This window comes from Bos grunniens, chromosome 10 (assembly GCF_055505025.1).
Source record: "Bos grunniens cultivar Pamir isolate PY7600 chromosome 10, Bosgru_T2T1.0, whole genome shotgun sequence".
NCBI lineage: Eukaryota > Metazoa > Chordata > Mammalia > Artiodactyla > Bovidae > Bos > Bos grunniens.
In genome coordinates this window covers 45346534-45366633 of record NC_141174.1, presented here as the reverse complement: position 1 = coordinate 45366633, position 20100 = coordinate 45346534, and the positions used below count along the sequence as shown (strand labels likewise).

General features: G+C 45.6%; 1 protein-coding gene across 4 annotated transcripts in view; it reads left to right on the top strand.

Annotated features, from left to right (window-relative positions):
- The first annotated feature begins 1550 nt into the window (after positions 1-1550).
- Positions 1551-20100, top strand: part of MYO5C (myosin VC) — a 117837-nt gene continuing 99287 nt past the window's right edge. The window contains exons 1-2 of one of the 4 annotated variants that reach the window (XM_086320970.1): positions 1551-1790; positions 19276-19386. In XM_086320970.1, the coding sequence (XP_086177096.1) occupies positions 1764-1790; positions 19276-19386 (138 nt within the window). In that variant the 5' untranslated portion in view covers positions 1551-1763. The remainder of the gene's footprint in view (positions 1791-19275; positions 19387-20100) is intronic. The other 3 variants (XM_086320971.1, XR_015134491.1, XM_086320969.1) reach the window with 3 other exon arrangements.

Below are 20100 nucleotides of genomic sequence, written 5' to 3'. Positions count from 1 at the left end.
CCTGCCTCTTGAGAAACCTATATGCGGGTCAGGAAGCAACAGTTAGAACTGGACATGGAACAACAGACTGGTTCCAAATAGGAAAAGGAGTACGTCAAGGCTGTATATTTTCACCCTGCTTATTTAACTTATATGCAGAGTACATCATGAGAAACGCTGGACTGGAAGAAACACAAGCTGGAATCAAGATTGTCGGGAGAAATATCAATAACCTCAGATATGCAGATGACACCACCCTTATGGCAGAAAGAGGAACTAAAGAGGCTCTTGATGAAAGTGAAAGAGGAGAGTGAAAAAGTTGGCTTAAAGCTCAACATTCAGAAAACTAAGATCATGGCATCTTGTCCCATCACTTCATGGCAAATAGATGGGGAAACAGTGGAAACAGTGTCAGACTTTGATTTTTTTTTTTGCTCCAAAATCACTGCAGATGGTGATTGAAGCCATGAAATTAAAAGAGGCTTATTCCTTGGAAGGAAGGAAGGTTATGACCAACCTAGATAGTATATTCAAAAGCAGAAACATTACTTTGCCAACAAAGGTCCATCTAGTCAAGGCTATGGTTTTTCCTGTGGTCATGTATGGATGTGAGAGTTGGACTGTGAAGAAAGCTGAACGCCAAAGAATTAATGCTTTTGAACTGTGGTGTTGGAGGAGACTTCTGAGAGTCCCTTGGACTGCAAGGAGATCCTACCAGTCCATCCTAAAGGAGATCAGTCCTGGGTGTTCTTTGGAAGGACTGACGCTAAAGCTGAAACTCCAATACTTTGGCCACCTCATGCGAAGAGTTGACTCATTGGAAAAGACTCTGATGCTGGGAGGGATTGGGGGCAGGAGGAGGAGACGACAGAGGATGAGATAGCTGGATGGCATCACCGACTCGATGGACATGAGTTTGAGTGAACTCCAGGAGTTGGTGATGGACAGGGAGGCCTGGTGTGCTGCAGTTCATGGGGTCGCAGAGAGTTGGACACAACTGAGTGACTGAACTGAACTGAACTGACACCTGTACAATAGTAAATATTCCTAGCCATGAAAACAGCATGACTCCCCATTCCAATGTTCTTTTTGACCCTTGAAAATAAATTCAAACATTTTCTCCACAAAGGTAAAGTGCGTTTTTGTCAGCAGATACTTCGTTTTCGTTGATATTACAAATACCTTGTTTTCTATCTTTCTATAATATTTTCTAACTGGCTATTGATCATACACAGGAGAATTATTCATTTTAACATCTGATTTTGAATCTAGTTACCTGACTGAACTCTTTAACAAGTTCTAGTGGTTCTCCTGGATTTTCTATGCAAATAGTTATATCCTATGCTCTTTCCACTAAGCACGCAGAGACCTAAAGAAGCTAAAACTTGGTCGGGAACGCTTTGGAACACACCTTTTTCCTGCTTTGAGAGCCCGCGAATCCCCAGCGGACTAGTTCTTGGCTGAGCGCTCTCTGACCCCGCCAGGTGGACCCACTTAACCGCGGGAACCTGCGGGGCGGCGGGGCGCCCCGCCCGCAGCCCCCGTCCCGCCAATCACAGCGAGGCCTCGCCAGGTGGGCCGGGAAGGGCCAATCCGGGACTCCTTTCCTCCCCCGCCGCCAGCACTCGGGAAAGTTTCTCGGCTGCTGGAAAACTTCTCCCACAGCAGGATCCGGTCGTAATTTGTTGGGCCTGCAGGACGGTTGCCTTCCGCTGGGCCGCGGAGCCGCCCGCCCAGCCCCCGAGCCTCTCATCTCCGCAGCCCTCGAGCTGCCCTGTCTGCCCATGGCGGTAGCCGAGCTATACACAAAGGTAGGCGGGAGGACCAGACCTAAGGGAGGGCGCGTGGGAGGGCAGCGGGCAGGCGCTAGTGCTGACTGTACCTGGCGGCCGGGCCAAACCTGTGCACCTGGCGTTCTCGCCTCGGGGAGGGGCTGCGGAGGAACTGCGGGTCCGGGGAGCGTCGCCCCCTCGAGAGCTCCGGCCCCTGACCGTGGGGAAGGCCCTCTCTTCCCCACCCCTCCCCCGGCAGCCAGAGTCCCCTCGGGCTGGGAAGACCGAGTGCGAGAGGCTGCTGCTCCGGACCCAAGCTTCTCGGTTTCCGGGGGGTCGCGTGTCCTGTTCCTGCGCCTCTCGGCCCCTCCTCCTGAGCCACAGGTGGAATCAGAGTTGCCCATGGAGACTTAGAAACCTCAGACATGGGCAAATAATAACATCCGTAATCTTTCCTCTTGGGAGCCCCTCTGAGCACGTTGGCACAGAAGCTGGAACTGCAGCATTCAGGATGTTTTCTAGAATTCCTGCATTCTGACTCTGGGAATCACTCCAGAGCATTCCTCTGAAACCTCCTCTTCGCCACCAGAGGGTTCCTCCCCCACCCCTCCCCGCAACCCCACCCCAGTCTAGGAAGGCCAACATACCCACACGGTGCCCAGAATCTTCTGAGATAAGCTTGGTTAAATACTAGGATAAAAAGTGTGAAAGTGTTGGCCCTTCTGAAAAAAAATCCATTCTAATCGCTATAAAGCCATCCCCTACCCCAGTGGAGGAAATCTGTGGTCCCTGGTCCCCAGTATTCAAATGGAAAAGACTAGAATTCAACAATTTCCCCTGACATGTGCCCTAGATTTATGTTTAAAAAGACACTTTTGCTGTAGAAATAAGCACTGGCTGTAAATTTGTTTTAGTTGTTTAAGCAACTTTTTTTCTTCTACTTTGTTTAGTTAATAGTAAAAATATAAATTAACCAAACTATTTCCCCCTCTAATGCATTTCCATTAACCAGAATTCTAAATGGCAGTGTTGGAATAGTTTTACCTGGGAGAATGTGAGTCATCAGATATTCAAACATGCTACTTAGGGCTTCAACTTATTGAAGGTAAAAGAAAATTCTTGAACAAAAGTATTCTTGGAAGCTACTTTGGAGGACAGAGAAAAAAATTTTGATTCATCCATTTGAAGTAATTTTTCTTGAAGCAAAAATACAGGGATGTGAGGACACCTGTCATCAAGTGCCTCACACTAGAAATATTTATTAAATACCAACTACTAGGTACCTTGCCTGGAGAGTCCCAGGGACAGGGAGCCTGGTGGGCTGCTGTCTATGGGGTTGCACAGAGTCGGACACGACTGAAGCGACTTAGCAGCAGCGGCAGCAGGTACCAGGCACAATGTGGAAAAACTACTATGGACGAGTTTTCTAGAGGTGAGCTTGGCTGGACAAAGACTGAGACTCCCAGAGCCGAAGGGCACCTTGATGGCCAGCTCCACCCATTTTGTGTCCAAGTAAGTCCTGTGTCCGTAAGCTGCTACCTTTCTTCCCGGTAGCCAGTCAGCCTCCACTTTGTCAGTTTCAGAGCTACCCATCTGTGAAGCTCCCTGTTTAGGTTTTAGTGAACTTGCTTTGTTAAAGAGTTCTTCTTTAAACTGAGACAAAAGCTTACACTCTCTCCCTTGCTTCCCTATCACTCCCTCCCTCCACCTTCCTGCTTGGGGGTGAGGGGCGGGTAGAAAAAAATTTTAAGTGATAGTCTTGCCTCCAGGAGGTTTCTTTTTTAATTTAATTTATATATTTTTGGCTGCACTGGGTCTTCATTGCTGTGTGTGGGCTTTCTCTAGATGCAGTGAGCAGGGGCTACCCTTCATTGTGCTGCTCAGGCTTCTCATTGAGGTGGCTTCTCTTATTGCAAAGAAGAGGTTCTAGGCACTCAGGCTTCAGTAGCTGCAGCATGCGGGCTCAGTAGTTGGGGCTCCCAGGCTCTAGAGCACAGGCTCAGTAGTTGTGGCGCATGGGTTTAGTTGCTCCTTGGTATGTAGAATCTTTCTGGATCGGGATCAAACCCATGTCCCCTGCATCACCAGACAGATTCTTATCCACTGCACCACCAGGAAATCCCAGAAATTTTCTGGTTAATGAGATGTGAGTACTGTCGAGGAATTCAATTTGCTGAGGCCTGGAAAGCCTGCTCAAGGGTAGGGCTGAGAAGCGGAAAATCTTGACTGCCAAAGAGTTAAGTCAGGGCTTCATACTCCAATGAAGATTTTGAATGGGGTGTTTTAGGAAGTCAGATATGCCAGCACTGACCATGGGACTCTGTGCCTGTGGGAGAGAGGCTGGAGTCAGGTAGCTGAGTTCTCAGGTCATCCTAAATGTCCGGGAAAGAATCAGGGCTGCAGTATTAGAAGTGAAGGATGCAAGCTGATTCCAGAGAGCTTAAGATAGATAAAGAAGAGAGACTGAGCTAGGGCCTCTGAGTGGGAGGGGTGAGCCAAGAACGACGTGAGATTAGAGTCTGGATGATGGAAGCAGGATGGTGCTGTTGACGCAGGGACTTCAAGAGGAGGAGACGTTAGGGGAGTTACGAGGCAAGGTTTGTATCTGCAGAGGCTGAGGTGTTTGAGGGGGCTTCCTGGGAGCATTGCCCTGGCTGATTGGAGCCTGGTGTAGAGGATGGGCCAGGAGTTTCTGCCCAGAGGTAGCTGCTGAAGCCCAGGAAGTGAGGGCCTCAGCAAGATGTGAAAGAGAGCCAAGACAGGACACTAGGGCTGCATCCCCTCAGAAAGGGAGAGGAGGCTGAGGGGAGGCAGATGGAGCCACTGCAGGGAGGAGGACACGAGAGACCTGGCGTGGGAACCACAGGAAGAGGTTCTGAGAAAGGAGACTCCTGCGAGGCGAAGTGTTGAGAGTAGTTGCTGACAGTTGGAGTGTAAAATGACCCACCCCTTTTCAAAATCTGTTTGGCAATATGCCTTAGAAATGTTCAAAGCGGTTGCTGTTCAGCAGCTCCAGTATTTGAAATCTCTCTGAGAAAAACCGGTCCGGCCATCCTCTACTTGAGCCACTCTGGGGGTCCTTGTCACTTTCAGACTCACCAACCAGCCACAAGCCCCCCCACCCCCACCCCAACCCCCGCATCGTCAGGAGCCACCTGCCAGCTCCTACCTTGGCTCATGCTTTGCCAGGCTTCCTGCTGCCCTGCAGTGCATTCCTGCAGCTTCACCACTCTGTGCCCTGGTACAGTACCTGTCTGTGCTGCTCACCAGAGCCTTACCTTTACAAATTCAATTTGAGCAGTGCCGCATCGCTCTCTCTCTTTTTAATCGAAGTACAGTTGATTTACAATATTGTATTCGTTTCAGGTGTACAGCAAAGTTACTCAGTTATATATCTTTTTTCAGATTATTTTCCTTGATAGACGAATGCAAGATATTGAATGTTGTTCCCTGTGTTATACAGTAAACCCTTTTTGCTTATCTATCTTATCTATAGTAGTTTGGATCTGTTGATCCCGTGCTCCTAGTTTATCTCTCCCTCCTCCACTCCTTTCCCCCGCTGGTAACCATAAGTTTGTTTCCCGTGTGAGTCTGTTCTGTATATAGATCCATTTGTATTATTTTTTTGATTATACAGGTAAAGGTATAATATTTGTCTTTCTCCAACTTAATGGGATATTCTCTAGGTCCATCTGTGTTGCTGCAAATGGAAGTATTTCATTCTTTTTTTATGGCTGAATGTGTGTGTGTGTGTGTATGAGAAACACATCTTCTTAAGCCAGTCATCTGTTGATGGGCACTGGATCGTCTCCATGTCTTGGCTATTATGAATAGGGCTGCTATGAACATTGCAGGGCATGTATCCTTTTGAATTAGAGTTTTCATCTTTTTCGGATATAGGACCAGGATTGGGATTGCTGAATAATACGGTAGTGCTATTTTTAGTTTTTTAAGAAACCTCCATACTGTTTTCCATAGTGACCATCAATTTATATTCCTACCAACAGTATCAGAAGGTTTTTTTTTCCACACCCACTCCTGCATTTATTAGTTGTAGACATTTTGATGATGGGCAGTATGGTCACTATGAGGCGATACCTCGTTATGGTTTTAATTTGCATTTCTATAATAATAATTAATTATTATTAGTTGTTGTTTAGTAGCTAAGTTGTGTCCGACTCTTGTGACCCCATGGGCGGTGGCCTGCCAGGCTCCTCTGTCCATGGGATTTCCCAGGCAAGAATACTAAAGTGAGTTGCCATTTCCTTCTCCAAGGCATCTTCCCAGCCCAGGGATTGAAACCACATCTCCTCTGTCTCCTGCATTGGCAGACAGATTCTTTACCATTGAGCCAACCAGGGAAGCCCAATCATTATTAATTAATTGCTAATAATTAGCAGCATCAAGCATCTTTTCATGTGCCCATTGCCCATCTGTATGTATTCTTTGGACAAATGTCTATTGATGTCTTCTGCCCATTTTTTCATTGGGTTGTTTATTTTATTTTGAATTGTATGGGGTACTTGTGTATTTTGGATATTAACCTCTTGTTGAGGTTAATTCACATTGATGAGCAGTGCCTCTTCTGAGAAATTTTTGCAGCCAGTCCCTCCATCCAGGCACATTTCATGATGATGTAGCAGCTCCTTAACTCTTTCTCCCCTGTTGACCAAGAGTTTCTAGAGAACAGGGAGCAGTAAGGACTCAGTAAATGTTTGATGTGTGCACGCATGAATGAGTTTTTCTGCTTTCAGAAAGAGTTATGGGCATGACAAAGATGGTGTGGATCATGGTTACTTTTATCTTATAGTCACTGACTACTTCTTATGTGCCAGATGCCATCCTCAGAGGTTTGTGAACTTTATCCTCAGAGCATCTTTCATTTAATCTGAATGCACTGGTCATAACAAACACCCTCTTCCAACAACACAAGAGAAGACTCTATACATGGACATCACAAGATGGTCAACACCAAAATCAGATTGATTATATTCTTTGCAGCCAAAGATGGAGAAGCTCTATACAGTCAGCAAAAACAAGACCAGGAGCTGACTGTGGCTCAGACCATGAACTCCTTATTGCCAAATTCAGACTGAAATTGAAGAAAGTAGGGAAAACCACTAGACCATTCAGGTATGACCTAAATCAAATCCCTTATGATTATACAGTGGAAGTGAGAAATAGATTTAAGGGCCTAGATCTGATAGATAGAGTGCCTGATGAACTATGGACTGAGGTTGGTGACACTGTACAAGAGACAGGGATCAAGACCATCCCCATGGAAAAGAAATGCAAAAAAGTAAAATGGCTGTCTGGGGAGGCCTTACAAATAGCTGTGAAAAGAAGAGAAGTGAAAAGCAAAGGAGAAAAGGAAAGATATAAGCATCTGAATGCAGAGTTCCAAAGAATAGCAAGAAGAGATAAGAAAGCCTTCTTCAGCGATCAGTGCAAGAAATAGAGGAAAACAACAGAATGGGAAAGACTAGGGATCTCTTCAAGAAAATCAGAGATACCAAAGGAACATTTCATGCAAAGATGAGCTCGATAAAGGACAGAAATGGTATGGACCTAACAGAAGCAGAAGATATTAAGAAGAGATGGCAAGAATACACAGAAGAACTGTACAAAAAAGATCTTCACGACCCAGATAATCACAATGGTGTGATCACTGACCTAGAGCCAGACATCCTGGAATGTGAAGTCAAGTGGGCCTTAGAAAGCATCACTACGAACAAAGCTAGTGGAGGTGATGGAATTCCAGTGGAGCTATTCCAAATCCTGAAAGATGATGCTGTGAAAGTGCTGCACTCAATATGCCAGCAAATTTGGAAAACTCAGCAGTGGCCACAGGACTGCAAAAGGTCAGTTTTCATTCCAATCCCAAAGAAAGACAATGCCAAAGAATGCTCAAACTACCGCACAATTGCACTCATCTCACACACTAGTAAAGTAATGCTCAAAATTCTCCAAGCCAGGCTTCAGCAATATGTGAACTGTGAACTTCCTGATGTTCAAGCTGGTTTTAGAAAAGGCAAAGGAACCAGAGATCAAATTTCCAACATCTGCTGGATCATAGAAAAAGCAAGAGAGTTCCAGGAAAACATCTATTCCTGCTTTATTGACTATGCCAAAGCCTTGGACTGTGTGGATCACAATAAACTGTGGGAAATTCTGAAAGAGATGGGAATACCAGACCACCTGATCTGCCTCTTGAGAAATTTGTATGCAGGTCAGGAAGCAACAGTTAGAACTGGACATGGAACAACAGACTGGTTCCAAATAGGAAACGGAGTTCATCAAGGCTGTATATTGTCACCCTGTTTATTTAACTTCTATGCAGAGTACATCATGAGAAACACTGGACTGGAAGAAATACAAGCTGGAATCAAGATTGCCGGGAGAAATATCAATAACCTCAGATATGCAGATGACACCACCCTTATGGCAGAAAGTGAACAGGAACTCAAAAGCCTCTTGATGAAAGTGAAAGTGGAGAGTGAAACAGTTGGCTTAAAGCTCAACATTCAGAAAACTAAGATCATGGCATCCGGTCCCACCACTTCATGGGAAATAGATGGGGAAACAGTGAAAACAGTGTCAGACTTTATTTTTCTGGGCTCCAAAATCACTACAGATGGTGACTGCAGTCATGAAATTAAAAGACGCTTACTCCTTGGAAGGAAAGTTATGACCAACTTAGATAGCATATTCAAAAGCAGAGACATTACTTTGCCAACAAAGGTTCGTCTAGTCAAGGCTATGGTTTTTCCTGTGGTCATGTATGGATGTGAGAGTTGGACTGTGAAGAAGGCTGAGCACCGAAGAATTGATGCTTTTGAACTGTGGTGTTGGAGAAGACTCTTGAGAGTCCCTTGGACTGCAAGGAGATCCAACCAGTCCATTCTGAAGGAGATCAGCCCTGGGATTTCTTGGGAAGGAATGATGCTAAAGCTGAAATTCCAGTACTTTGGCCACCTCATGTGAAGAGTTGACTCGTTGGAAAAGACTCTGATGCTGGGAGGGATTGGGGGCAGAAGGAGAAGGGGACGACAGAGGATGAGATGGCTGGATGGCATCGCTGACTCGATGAACGTGAGTCTGAGTGAACTCCGGGAGTTGGTGATGGACAGGGAGGCCTGGCGTGCTGCGATTCATGGGGTCGCAAAGAGTCGGACACGACTGAGCGACTGATCTGGTCTGATCTGATCTGATGTGTTAGATATTGCTATCCCATTTTTACAAATCACTCAAACTTTCATGCATTGGAGAAGGAAATGGCAACCCACTCCAGTGTTCTTGCCTGGAGAATCCCAGGGACGGGGGAGCCTGGTGGGCTGCCGTATGGGGTCGCACAGAGTCGGACACGACTGAAGCGACTTAGCAGTAGCAGCAAGTAAGTTGCCTAAGGTTCCATAGAAGCAATCAAGCTAGGATTAAAAGCCTGTCTTCTTAATACATCCTACTGTTACCACCTATTCAACCGACTTCATCATCTTCAGTTTCTTCAAGGGATCTGACCTTTCTCCCCACAACACAGAGGAGTTTTGGAAAGTCCATCCATTTCATGGCTACCTCCTCCAACATCTGGTTATTTATCAGATCAAATAACCTTCTAATAACTAATTAGTTATTCTAATTACTTCTGGTAACTAAAATGGAACCAATCCCAATGTCCAGCATAGGGCTAGAGTTAAGTGAATTACAGAAAAAAGAATAGTATGAAGCCATTGAAAATGCTACTTATGAAGAGTTCATAACAACATGGTAAAATGAAGACACAAGAATTTATCCGCTGTGTGATCATAAACAAAATATGCAAAATATGGAGACCATGTATATCAGTAACAATTCGGCAGTCAGTTCTCTAGCTGCAGAGGAGTCAAGGAGAATGAAGGCTGAGGAAGTATCTTTAGGTTTGGCCTCCAGGATGTCCTTGGCATTGCTTCTCTTTTAGTAAAACTGTGAGGGCAAGAGGGGACACCTGGGCATGATCACAGACTGAAGGTATGGAACTGGTGGAAGACTGAAATTTGAAGATATAAGAAAGGCACCAGGCATGGAATAGCTTCAGAAGGGACTGGTGGACCTGAGGCAGGGTGGCAGGAGTTAAGACATGGAGCTCTTTAGAATGAGGTGTGGGCAGGACTGAGAGAGCGTGAGCAGAGAGACACTGCTACCAAACTCTTTCTTACAGTGTCATTCCAGACCTGTCACCATCAAGGCCACCTTCCTCTGGAACATTTTCAATTTCTTGATGCCCATCTTAGTGGCACAGCTCTCCAGGTCTGGCCTGCTCAGCCAGAGGACTGTGGAACTTGTAGGGCTGCAGCCTCTGTGAGCAGCCCTCTGTGCAGGCGAGCATTAAGTCGTGTTCTGTTGGTTTTAAGCAGAGCTGCTGTGTGCTGCTCCTGGAACGCACTGACACAGTGACTGGGTTAAGTCTTGGCTCCGCTGCTTCCTAACTGGATGACATTGACCAAGTTACTTAACTTCGCTGAGTTTCCACACCCATAGAATGGATTTAAGTCTTGACAGTCATTTTCATTGATTTTTACACAAGTCAATAAATAACTTACATAAAATCCCTAGCACAATACCTGACACATAATGCTTAATAGAGGTTAGTTTTTTTTTTTTTAATATTAATCCTATTGTAATACAGTTAATTTTTGGTACCTAACCATTGGATGTTAACATTTATTCCTGTTTAATTTTCCATCTTGTTGTTCAGTGTTCTGCAGCTTATCAAAACCTTTTTGAATCTTAAAAAAAATTTTTTTTTAATCTTGATCATCTTTAGCTCATCATTTAATGTGCATATTTGATACACGTGTTCTGGTTTTTTAATCTAAGATATTGGTGACAGTGATGAATGCAGGGTGCAGCAGTAGAGCTTTATAGCATGCTTCTAAAGACCTTAAATTGCTCTTTCTAATTAATCAGGACTCAGGTCTTAGCCGCAGATTCACAAGTTACATTATCCTTTACCCATCTCTTTCTCTTTTTTGAGCTTGAAGAATTCACAAGGCATCTTCACAGAAGTTCTGCTGAGACTCAGATATGCAAGGTCAAGAGAAATGCAGCCCAGGGCCTCAGTCTAAAATAAGGTCAAAACTGAGTTGAGTAATTTCCATTTGGGTATTCTAAACAGTTTTAGACTTCTATATATCATTAACCACTCTGGAAAATTAGATTTATCTATCATATTATAATTTATCTATTGTATTATATATGAACAGTTTAGGGATTTCCTTGGCAGTCCAGTGGTTAGGAGTCCACGCTCCGATACGGGCGGTGTGGGTTCAATCCCTGGTTGGGAAACTAAGGTCCTGCATATTGCATGGCATGGCCAAAAAAGAAAAAATTAAATTATATATGAGTAGTTCAAAAGAGTATAAAAAGGAGGGTGTAAAGACTAAAATACCAAGTTTATTTGTGCAAACTACTTGGAATTTGAATTTTTGTTCATAAATTTTTATGTTTTATACTAGCTATGGGGAGATCACTGTATTGAGTTCCAGGGAACAGAGACAAGGCTCCTGAAGCTCACATGCCAGTGGTGGAGAAGGGAAGCTACCAGAAACCTGGGGAAGGGGCAGAGAGAGCTCTGAATAGGAAGCATCCAGTCCTGCCTGGGTGGAAGGTATAGTGGGTGGGTCGGGGGGGAGCTACCACATGTGGGAGTCTTGAACTGACTCCGACTGCTCAGAGCAGTTGCTCACTGCAGGGGGGACGACGGGTGACACTGTGGGTGGAGGAACAGAAAGTGCACAGCAAAGAGCCAGAAGAGTTTGGCATGTTCCACAGTCTGCTCGTGGTTCCCGTGGCAGCAAGCAGGGGATGGACTGAAAATGAAGGTGAGTGAGGCCTGAGTAGGAGAACTGGCTTGACAGTGGTTCCCAGGCCTGATGTTTACCACCATCCATCAGGGGGCACTTCTAGTCTTCATCTTGCTGGGCCCCACTCATGGAAATTCAGGTGTGGGGAAAGGACTCTGTGTGTCCACAGAAACCCTGCGTTCAGCCTGGTGGAGGAAGCACTCAGCAGGCTGTGGGACCCGTCAGGAGAGTGGTGGGGGCAGCACAGGGGAAGCGATTGGTGGCCGTGGCATGGGGGAGTGGATGGGGCACACAGGTGAGCCCTGTTTAAGACGTAGGCCTTCTAGCACCTGGTGTCCACTAGGTTGTTAGGGGGGAAGGGAAGGCAGGTGGGGGTGCCCAGCAGTGTCCCAGGTTTCTGATTTGAGGAGTAAGAGAACTGAGGAGGAAGATCGCATTTGAGGCTGGTGTAGTGATCACTTGAGCCCAGCAGTTGTGTGTCAGAAGACATTTAAGGGGTGACGTATGGAAGACAGGTGGAAATGTGGTCTAGACCCACTGAGAGATCTGGGCTGGAAGAACTCCATGGTGCCGGGGGTGGAAGCTGTGGGCATGGCTGAAAGGCTCCAGAAACAGTCTGTCTTGAGGAGAGGCCACAAGGACCTTGGGAGACACGGGAGGAGGCTGGGGAGCTGAAAGGAGCCTGGAGGAATGGCTGAGGTGGAGGAGGAGAAGAGAGGGAGTGTGGGGCCACTGCTCTGGCCTGGCTGACCAAAAGTGGGAGACCCCCTTCCAGTTCAGAGAGTGGCGAGGAAGAAGACCCCCAGCACCCTACATGCCGAGTAAAGTCTCCAAGCCATTCAGTGCCTGATGCTGGTAGATCCCTTACATGGGCAGGAGGCATGAGCAGGTGGGGGGAAGGATGCAGCCTGTCCCTGGGGACGTGTCACTTCCTGAGGGTCAGGACTCCTGAAGCCTTTGCCTCCTTCCCCAGCCTCCTGGGCTGGCTGCTGCTAAGTCACTTCAGTCATGTCTGACTCTGTGCGACCCCATAGATGGCAGCCCACCAGGCTCCCCCGTCCCTGGGATTCTTCAGGCAAGAACACTGGAGTGGGTTGCCATTTCCTTCTCCAATGTGTGAAAGTGAAGTCGCTCAGTCGTGTCCAACTCTTAGCGACCCCATGGACTGCAGCCTACCAGGCTCCTCCATCCATGGGATTTTCCAGGCAAGAGTACTGGAGTGGGGTGCCATTGCCTTCTCTCTGGGCTGGGGCACACCATGATTTCCCTCTGCGGGAAGTAGGCCTCTCCTCTCTCCCGGCCCCACTGCAGGTGGCCCTGGAGGGCTTGGCAGGTGCCCGAGTCCAGGGGCACCTGCCCTAATAGGAAGGAGCCATCCTGAGGAGATCATATGAGAGCTAGTCACAGTGTTTGTCCAAACGCTGCAAAGGTAGCTCTCCTGCTTTGAAGTGTGGCCTTGTGGGTCGAGGAATGTGCGGCAGGAGGGTGGGACCTAATGGGTGTAACTGAGGTGGAACTGGGTAAACTTGGGCTGTTTACTTACCAGGTTGGGTCTCAGCTGCGGGGCTCTAAACAGCTGATAGCCTTGCCGGCGGAGACACCAGGCTTGGTGGGGTGTGGGCAGCCCGGGGGTCCGGGGCTGAGGAGGACATTTGTGTTCTTGCTGGAGAAAAACAGACTTTGGTTTCACGCGACCTGTTACATTTCATGCTACTTTGAGCTAAAACAAACCAGCCTGTGCACTCTCAAGGAGACGGTTGCGTTGAGAGTTCAGGATTATTTTCTAGGCAGGCTCATTTAATTAACAAGTAGTTCAAAGAAGGAGTCCCAAGCTTTGGCTCCCTGGAGTCCTGGCCTTTGAGATGCTCTGTGTGGTATTTGGCGAGTTACTGACCTCTCTGGGCTGGAGTTTGGGAATCAGTTAAACAAAGGGCTTGGGTTGGTTTAGTGATTTTTGCATCACTTCTCAGAGCCCAAGGATTCCATGGGAAGGCCTGGGGGACCTCAGCTGCAGAACATGGTAGGCTACCACCATTTCGTTTGAAGGGATCTCTAAAAAGAACTTTGACTGACAACTTGGAAAAGACAATCTCCCGGGACCCTTTCAGCTATAAAATTCTATAGTGGCCAACTCTTGATAAATGGGATAGTCTCAAATTATTTTTATCATAAAAATATTAGTGATTTATTTTATAATAAAAAAAATTTTATTATAAAAATTTCAGTTTTATAAAGTTAGTAATAATGTTTTCGATAGCAGATCTGATGTGAAAAACAGTAGCCCATGGCTACAAGTATGTGTGGAGTGTGGGTGTGGGTGTCTGCTTGTGAGGCTTCTGTCCACCTGTTTGCCTGGGTGTGTATTTCAAGTGTGTGTCATCACCTGCCAGGTCATTCTTTTTTAATATTTGTTTATTTATTTGTCTGTGCTGGGTCTTAGTTGCAGCATATGGTATCTAGTTCCCTAATCAGGGATGGAACCCCAGCCCCCTGTATTGGGTGCATGGAGTCTTAACCACTGGACCACCAGGAAGTCCCTGCCAAGTCATTCTTTCTTTCTCTTTAATATTTAGTTATTTATTTGGCTGCACTGGGTCTTATCTGTGGCATGTAGCATCTTCGATCTTTGTTGCAGCACTGGAATCCTTTAGTTCTGGCATGTGAACTCTTAGTTGTGGCATGTGGGATCTAGCTCCCTGACCCCCAGCCCCCTGCGTTGGGAGTGTGGAATTGCTAGCCACTGGACCGCCAGGGAAGGCCCTGCTGGGTCATTCTTCCATTTTCTCTCTCTCTCTGTTTCCCTCCCACCCACCCCACCCCACTCACAAATATTACTCACCCCATGCCACATTTCAGCAAGCTCCTACTCTTAGCTAGCTGTCAAGAATTAAAGCAACCCAGACAACTTAGGGAGTCATGATCGATATCAAATCAATGATATACATACATTTTTGTTTGATAAGTGAGGTAGCTTATATTAACTAATAGATTAATAAATGTGCTTCTCAGCCAGCTTTGTCCTAATCTAGTCCTAGTACCTGAAACTTTGTTTTATACTTATTCTTTATTTCCTTCAACAACTTATTATGAAAATTTAAAGTATATAAAAGAGTTGAAAAAACTTTACAGTCAGCCTCTGTCCCACCACCTAGATTGCAGTATGAATATTTGACTGTATTTGTTGTAATGCATCTGTGCATCTTTTTATACTTCTGTCCACTCCTCAGCCCATCTTATTTTGGGAAGCATTTTAGGGTAATTGCATACATCAGTATGTGTCCTCCTCAATATTCCAGTATGCACATTGTTCAGAGTTGCATATTCAGGTTTTGGGTTTTGGCCACACTACATGGTTTGCAGCGTCTTAGTTCTCCAACCAGGGATTAAACCTGAGTGATGGCAACGAAAGTGCCGAGTCCTAACCACTGGACCACCAGGGAATTTCCAAGAGTTCCATATTTGTTTAGTTCTTCATGTAAAATTTCCAGACAACAAAATGTACCAATCTTAAGTGTACATCCTCTGAGATTTGAAAAGTGGTAACACCTTTTAACCAAAACCCCTTCAAGGTACAAAATGTTGCCATTGCCCACAAGAGTACCTCCCTGGACCCACCATACCTGGAGGCGACTATTGTTCTCAGTTTTTCTCCACATTATATTTGTTTTACTTGTTCTAATACTACATTTAAAGGAGTCATACAGAATGTACTCATTTGTGTACAGCTTCTTTAACTCAGTCTAACACTTGGAGATTCACTCATGTTCTTGCTTATATCAGTAGTTAAGTATTTTTATTGGTAAGTAGTAGCCAATTATATGAAGATACCACAGTTTTATGTTTTTTTATTCTCATGGACACAGAGTGGACACAGTCTAATTTTCAGCAGTTATGAATAAAGTTACTATGAAATGTTCACGTATAAGTCTTTTTGTAAACATATTTTTAATTTTTGCCTTGTTTTGTTTTGGCCATGATGCACACATGCAGGACCTTAGTTGCTTGACCAGGGGTCGAACCTGCCCCTTGCAGAAGTCTTACACACTGCCAGGGAAGTCCCATATTTGCCTTTAAAGATGATATATTCTGATTTATATTACTTATAAAAGTAAAATATGCAAAAACAGAGAATATATAAAATCATAATGAAGAAGAATGAAAAGTCATAATTATTGCCCAGAATTTTATGTAACTGAAATAAGTATGATCTCTCAACCTAAGGAAATATTTCCCCATGGTGGAAAGGCACCAGCAGACCATGGGCCACGTGTTCAGACCAAGCCATCGTTTGGTCATGACATTTGCCTTCTCAGCTGTCCAGAAGCAGAGGTTCACAGAGGACAGTGTCTTGTGCGTGACTGTCCCCAGAGTCAAGGGTGGTGCCAGTGCCAGTTCAGTGACCAGGGACTGTACTCAGCAGGATGGCAGGCACTTAGGCAAAAGTGCCTTGACTTTTTCTCCTACAGGCACAAACATTCCCTGTTACAAGAATTTACACACTTGACAATTACCTTCAGACAGTCCATCTGTCCTGGTGAGGGACAATGCCAGAGGACCAGCATTCCTTTGGCCTGTGAGTATAAGGAGGTAGAACAGGGTGCCACTGTAGGCACCAGCCTGAACTGGTTGCTCATCTCAGGTCTGCTTCTGGGGAACCTGGAGTCCCTGAGGCTAGTTTTCTCTGGGAAATGAGGGTTAGATGCTGGATGGCCTATTAGGCTTCATCTAGATCTGGGATGGTTATGAGCTATCCAGCCTCTGGATTCAGGAATTTTTCTAAGTGCTGCTTCATGTCTCCATGTAAGTGCTTCCCAATTCTTGTTCCTTTTGGCCTGGTTATGTCTCAGGGTAGAGGGGTATCCCGTAGGGGTACCGCATTGCTAGAAACCACTGATATGTGAGCAGAGAGATGCAAATATACACATATGCACATACAGCTCTAGGTTAGAGATTGGCTGAGTTAGCAAAAAAAACCATGTTGACAAACCAGCACTGTGCCAGACACATACATGATAGTTGCCTAGGTGTTGAATCTGTAAATTAATGGCTAGATGGATGAATGAACAATAGAGTAAAGAACAAATAAATGAATGGATGACCACAGAAGAATGTGAGATGTGCGGTCCCGGTCAGAGCAAAAGCAGTCAGTGTATGATGCTGACAGCACGCATGGAGGAGAGAGACGAATGGCTCGTAGAGTCCTATCACAGCTGCCTGGTAGGGACATGGCAGTCACTTTGTGTTTATCTCAAGCAGCATTCAGGAACCACTGGTGAATTCCGGTGAGTGAGGCTGCCTGCTTCCCAATTTATGAGTGTGAATTGTTACATTGTGATAACAACATACCATAGACTGGGTGTTTCAGCAACAGAGGTGTATTAATATTTTCTCACAGTTCAGGAAGCTGGACAGCCCCCGATCAAGGTGTTGGCAGGGTTGGTGTCTGATGAGGGTCTTCTGTTTGGTGCAGACAGCTGTCTTCTCACTGTGAACTCCCATAACCTTTCTTTTTATGCATGCAGGTAGAGAGAGTGTGTTTGCAAACTCTGTTGTATCCCTTCTTCTTATGACATTAATCCTATCAGACCAGGGCGTTGTTACCTCATTTAGCCTTAATTATACCTCTTAAAGACCCTGTCTCCAACTACACTCACATATGGTTTAAGGCTTCAACATATGAAGTCTGGGGAGTGGGAACAATTCAGTACATAGCAGTGTGGTTCAAAAGCCTAAGGACTTGTACATTAGCACAGAGCCAGGTGGGAAACTGAGCTTGGAACTTCTGCGCTTCCCATGGAGGGAATCCCTGGCTGCTGACCAGTGCAGTAAGACTGTGGTAACACCGCTGTAACAAGACTTCCACAGCATTTTACAAAGTGCCATCAACTACACAGCTACACAGTCTTATTTAATTTTCCTGGCAAACCTATGAAGTAGGTCTTGTGCCCATTTTGCAGATGAGAAAAGTGAGCAGGAAAAGTGTCTGGCCCAGAGCCACATAGTCCATTAGTGATGAAACAAATCCCTCTGCTCCAATTCATGTCACAGTGCTCAGATCTTCCCACTGAGGGACTCACAGATTTCCCCTCCCAGGCTTTCCTTTTCTTTTCAAGATATATTCAGGAGGCTTTGGGAATTCTGGTACTTGTGACATGAAGCAGCTAGACCTGGTGCGTTGCAGATACACTAAAAATTACCTCAGGGGCTTTCCTGGCAGCTCAGTGGTAAAGAATCTGCCTGCCAGTGCAGGAGACACGGGTTTGATCCCTGATCCGGGAAGATCCCGCATGCTGCAGAGCAGCTAGGCTCATGCATCACAACTATTGAGCCTGTGCTTTAGAGTCCAGGAGCTGCAACTACTGTAGTCTGAGTGCCCTAGAGCCTGTGCTCTGCAGCAAGAGAAACCACCACACTGAGAAACCTGTGCACTGCAGCTAGAGAGTAGCCCCTGCCCTCCACAGTTACAGAAAAGCCCACATGGCAATGAAGACCCAGCACAGCCAATAAATACATTTTAAAAGTTCAGCTGGTGAAGAATCTGCCTGCAATGTGGGAGACCTGGGTTTGATTTCTGGATTGGGAAGATCCCTTGGAGAAGGGAAAAGCTGCCCACTCCTGTATTCTGGCCAGAAGAATTCCATAGACTGTATAGTCCATGGGGTTGCAAAGAGTTGGACACAACTGAGCAACTTTCACTTTCAAAAATTACATCACAAGCAAAAATTAGGTAAAAGTATTTCTAATGAACTTTGGTTCAATTCAGTCACTCAGTCATATCTGACTCTGCGACCCCATGGACTGCAGCATGCCAGGCTTTCCTGTCCATCACCAACTCCCAGAGTTTACTCAAACTCATGTTCATTGAGTCGGTGATGCCATCCAACCATCTCATCCTCTGTTGTTCCCTTCTCCTCTCGCCTTCAATCTTTCCCAGCATCAGAGTCTTTTCCAATGACTCAACTCTTCACATGAGGTGGCCAAAGTACTGGAGTTTCAGCTTTAGCATCATTCCTTCCAAAGAAATCCCAGGGCTGATCTCCTTCAGAATGGACTGGTTGGATCTCCTTGCAGTCCAAGGGACTCTCAACAGTCTTCTCCAACACCACAGTTCAAAAGCATCAATTCTTTTGTGCTCAGCTTTCTTTGTGGTCCAACTCTCACATCCATACATGACCAATGGAAAAACCATAGCTTTGACTAGATGGACCTTTGTTGGCAAAGTAATGTCTCTGCTTTTGAACATGATGTCTAGGTTGGTCCTAACTTTTCTTCCAAGGAGCAAATGTCTTCTAATTTCATGGTTGAAGTCATCATCTGGAGCCCCAAAAATAAAATCTGCCACTGTTTTCACTGTTTCACCATATATTTGCCATGAAGTGATGGGACCAGGTGCCATGATCTTCGTTTTCTGAATGTTGAGCTTTAAGCCAACTTTTTCACTCTCCTCTTTCACTTTCATCAAGAGGCTCTTTAGTTCTTCACTTTCTACCATAAGGGTGGTGTCATCTGCATATCTGAGGTTATTGATATTTCTCCCAGCAATCTTGATTCCAGCTTGTGCTTCATCCAGCCCAACGTTACTGACATAAGTGAACAGAGAAAACTTTCCCTGAGTCTAGTCATCTAACAATTTGTATTTTGCTTTTAAAGTGCTGAAATTAAACCTGTCTTATTCTCTTGGTCAGTACAACAGGGTTTGGATTCCTGATTCTGAAGAAGTTTGGAAGTCTGCTGAAATAGCAAAGGACTATAGAGTTGGTGACAAAGTTTTGCAACTCCTGCTGGAGGATGGAACGGTGAGGGTCCTTGGTCCTGGCTACCTTTATGTATAAAAGCGGAGCTGTGGGTGTGTACAGGAGGGACAGGCAAATGTTGCTGTGGGTGCAGCCCATGGGTGAGCACGTGAGGGGCAGCTGCTGCTGTGGATCCAGCTGTGTTCTTATGCCCCTCCCGCCTGCCCTGCCCCCACCCCACACTACCTTAAGATATCAAGTTTCCTACATCAGCTGAGTCTCTCTCTGGAGTGAGAAACAGTGGATAGGTCTGTGTTCTGTGCTGCCTTTCTGGGGATTCAGCAATGTTGGGAGGATGCTGAAATACGATTTTATTTTGGTTTTATGAGTCTCAGCAGAGAGACTGGGTGAAGATGAGAAACTTGGAGAGGAAGTTATTTGAGTTGTTGAGCTATAAAGACATCTTACTAGATTCACAGCTAGGCTGACCTTAGGTTTTTAGAATCAAGTCTTTGGGTGCAGAGCTGGACAAAGGATTTTCATGATCTATCTGGATGTGGGAGTTAGTCTGGGGAATATCACGTGAATATTAAAGTGGATTTCCAAGGTATGGAAATGTCTCTTAAGAGACAGAACACGATATTGCCCATCAGTCAGATGGACCTGGATTCGGTGGTCATTTCCTGAGATTCTGGGAAGGGAGACAAAGCAGTTTAAAAAGGGCACGTGCTCTAGAATCAGACTATCTGGATTCAAGTCCTACCACAGCCACTCACT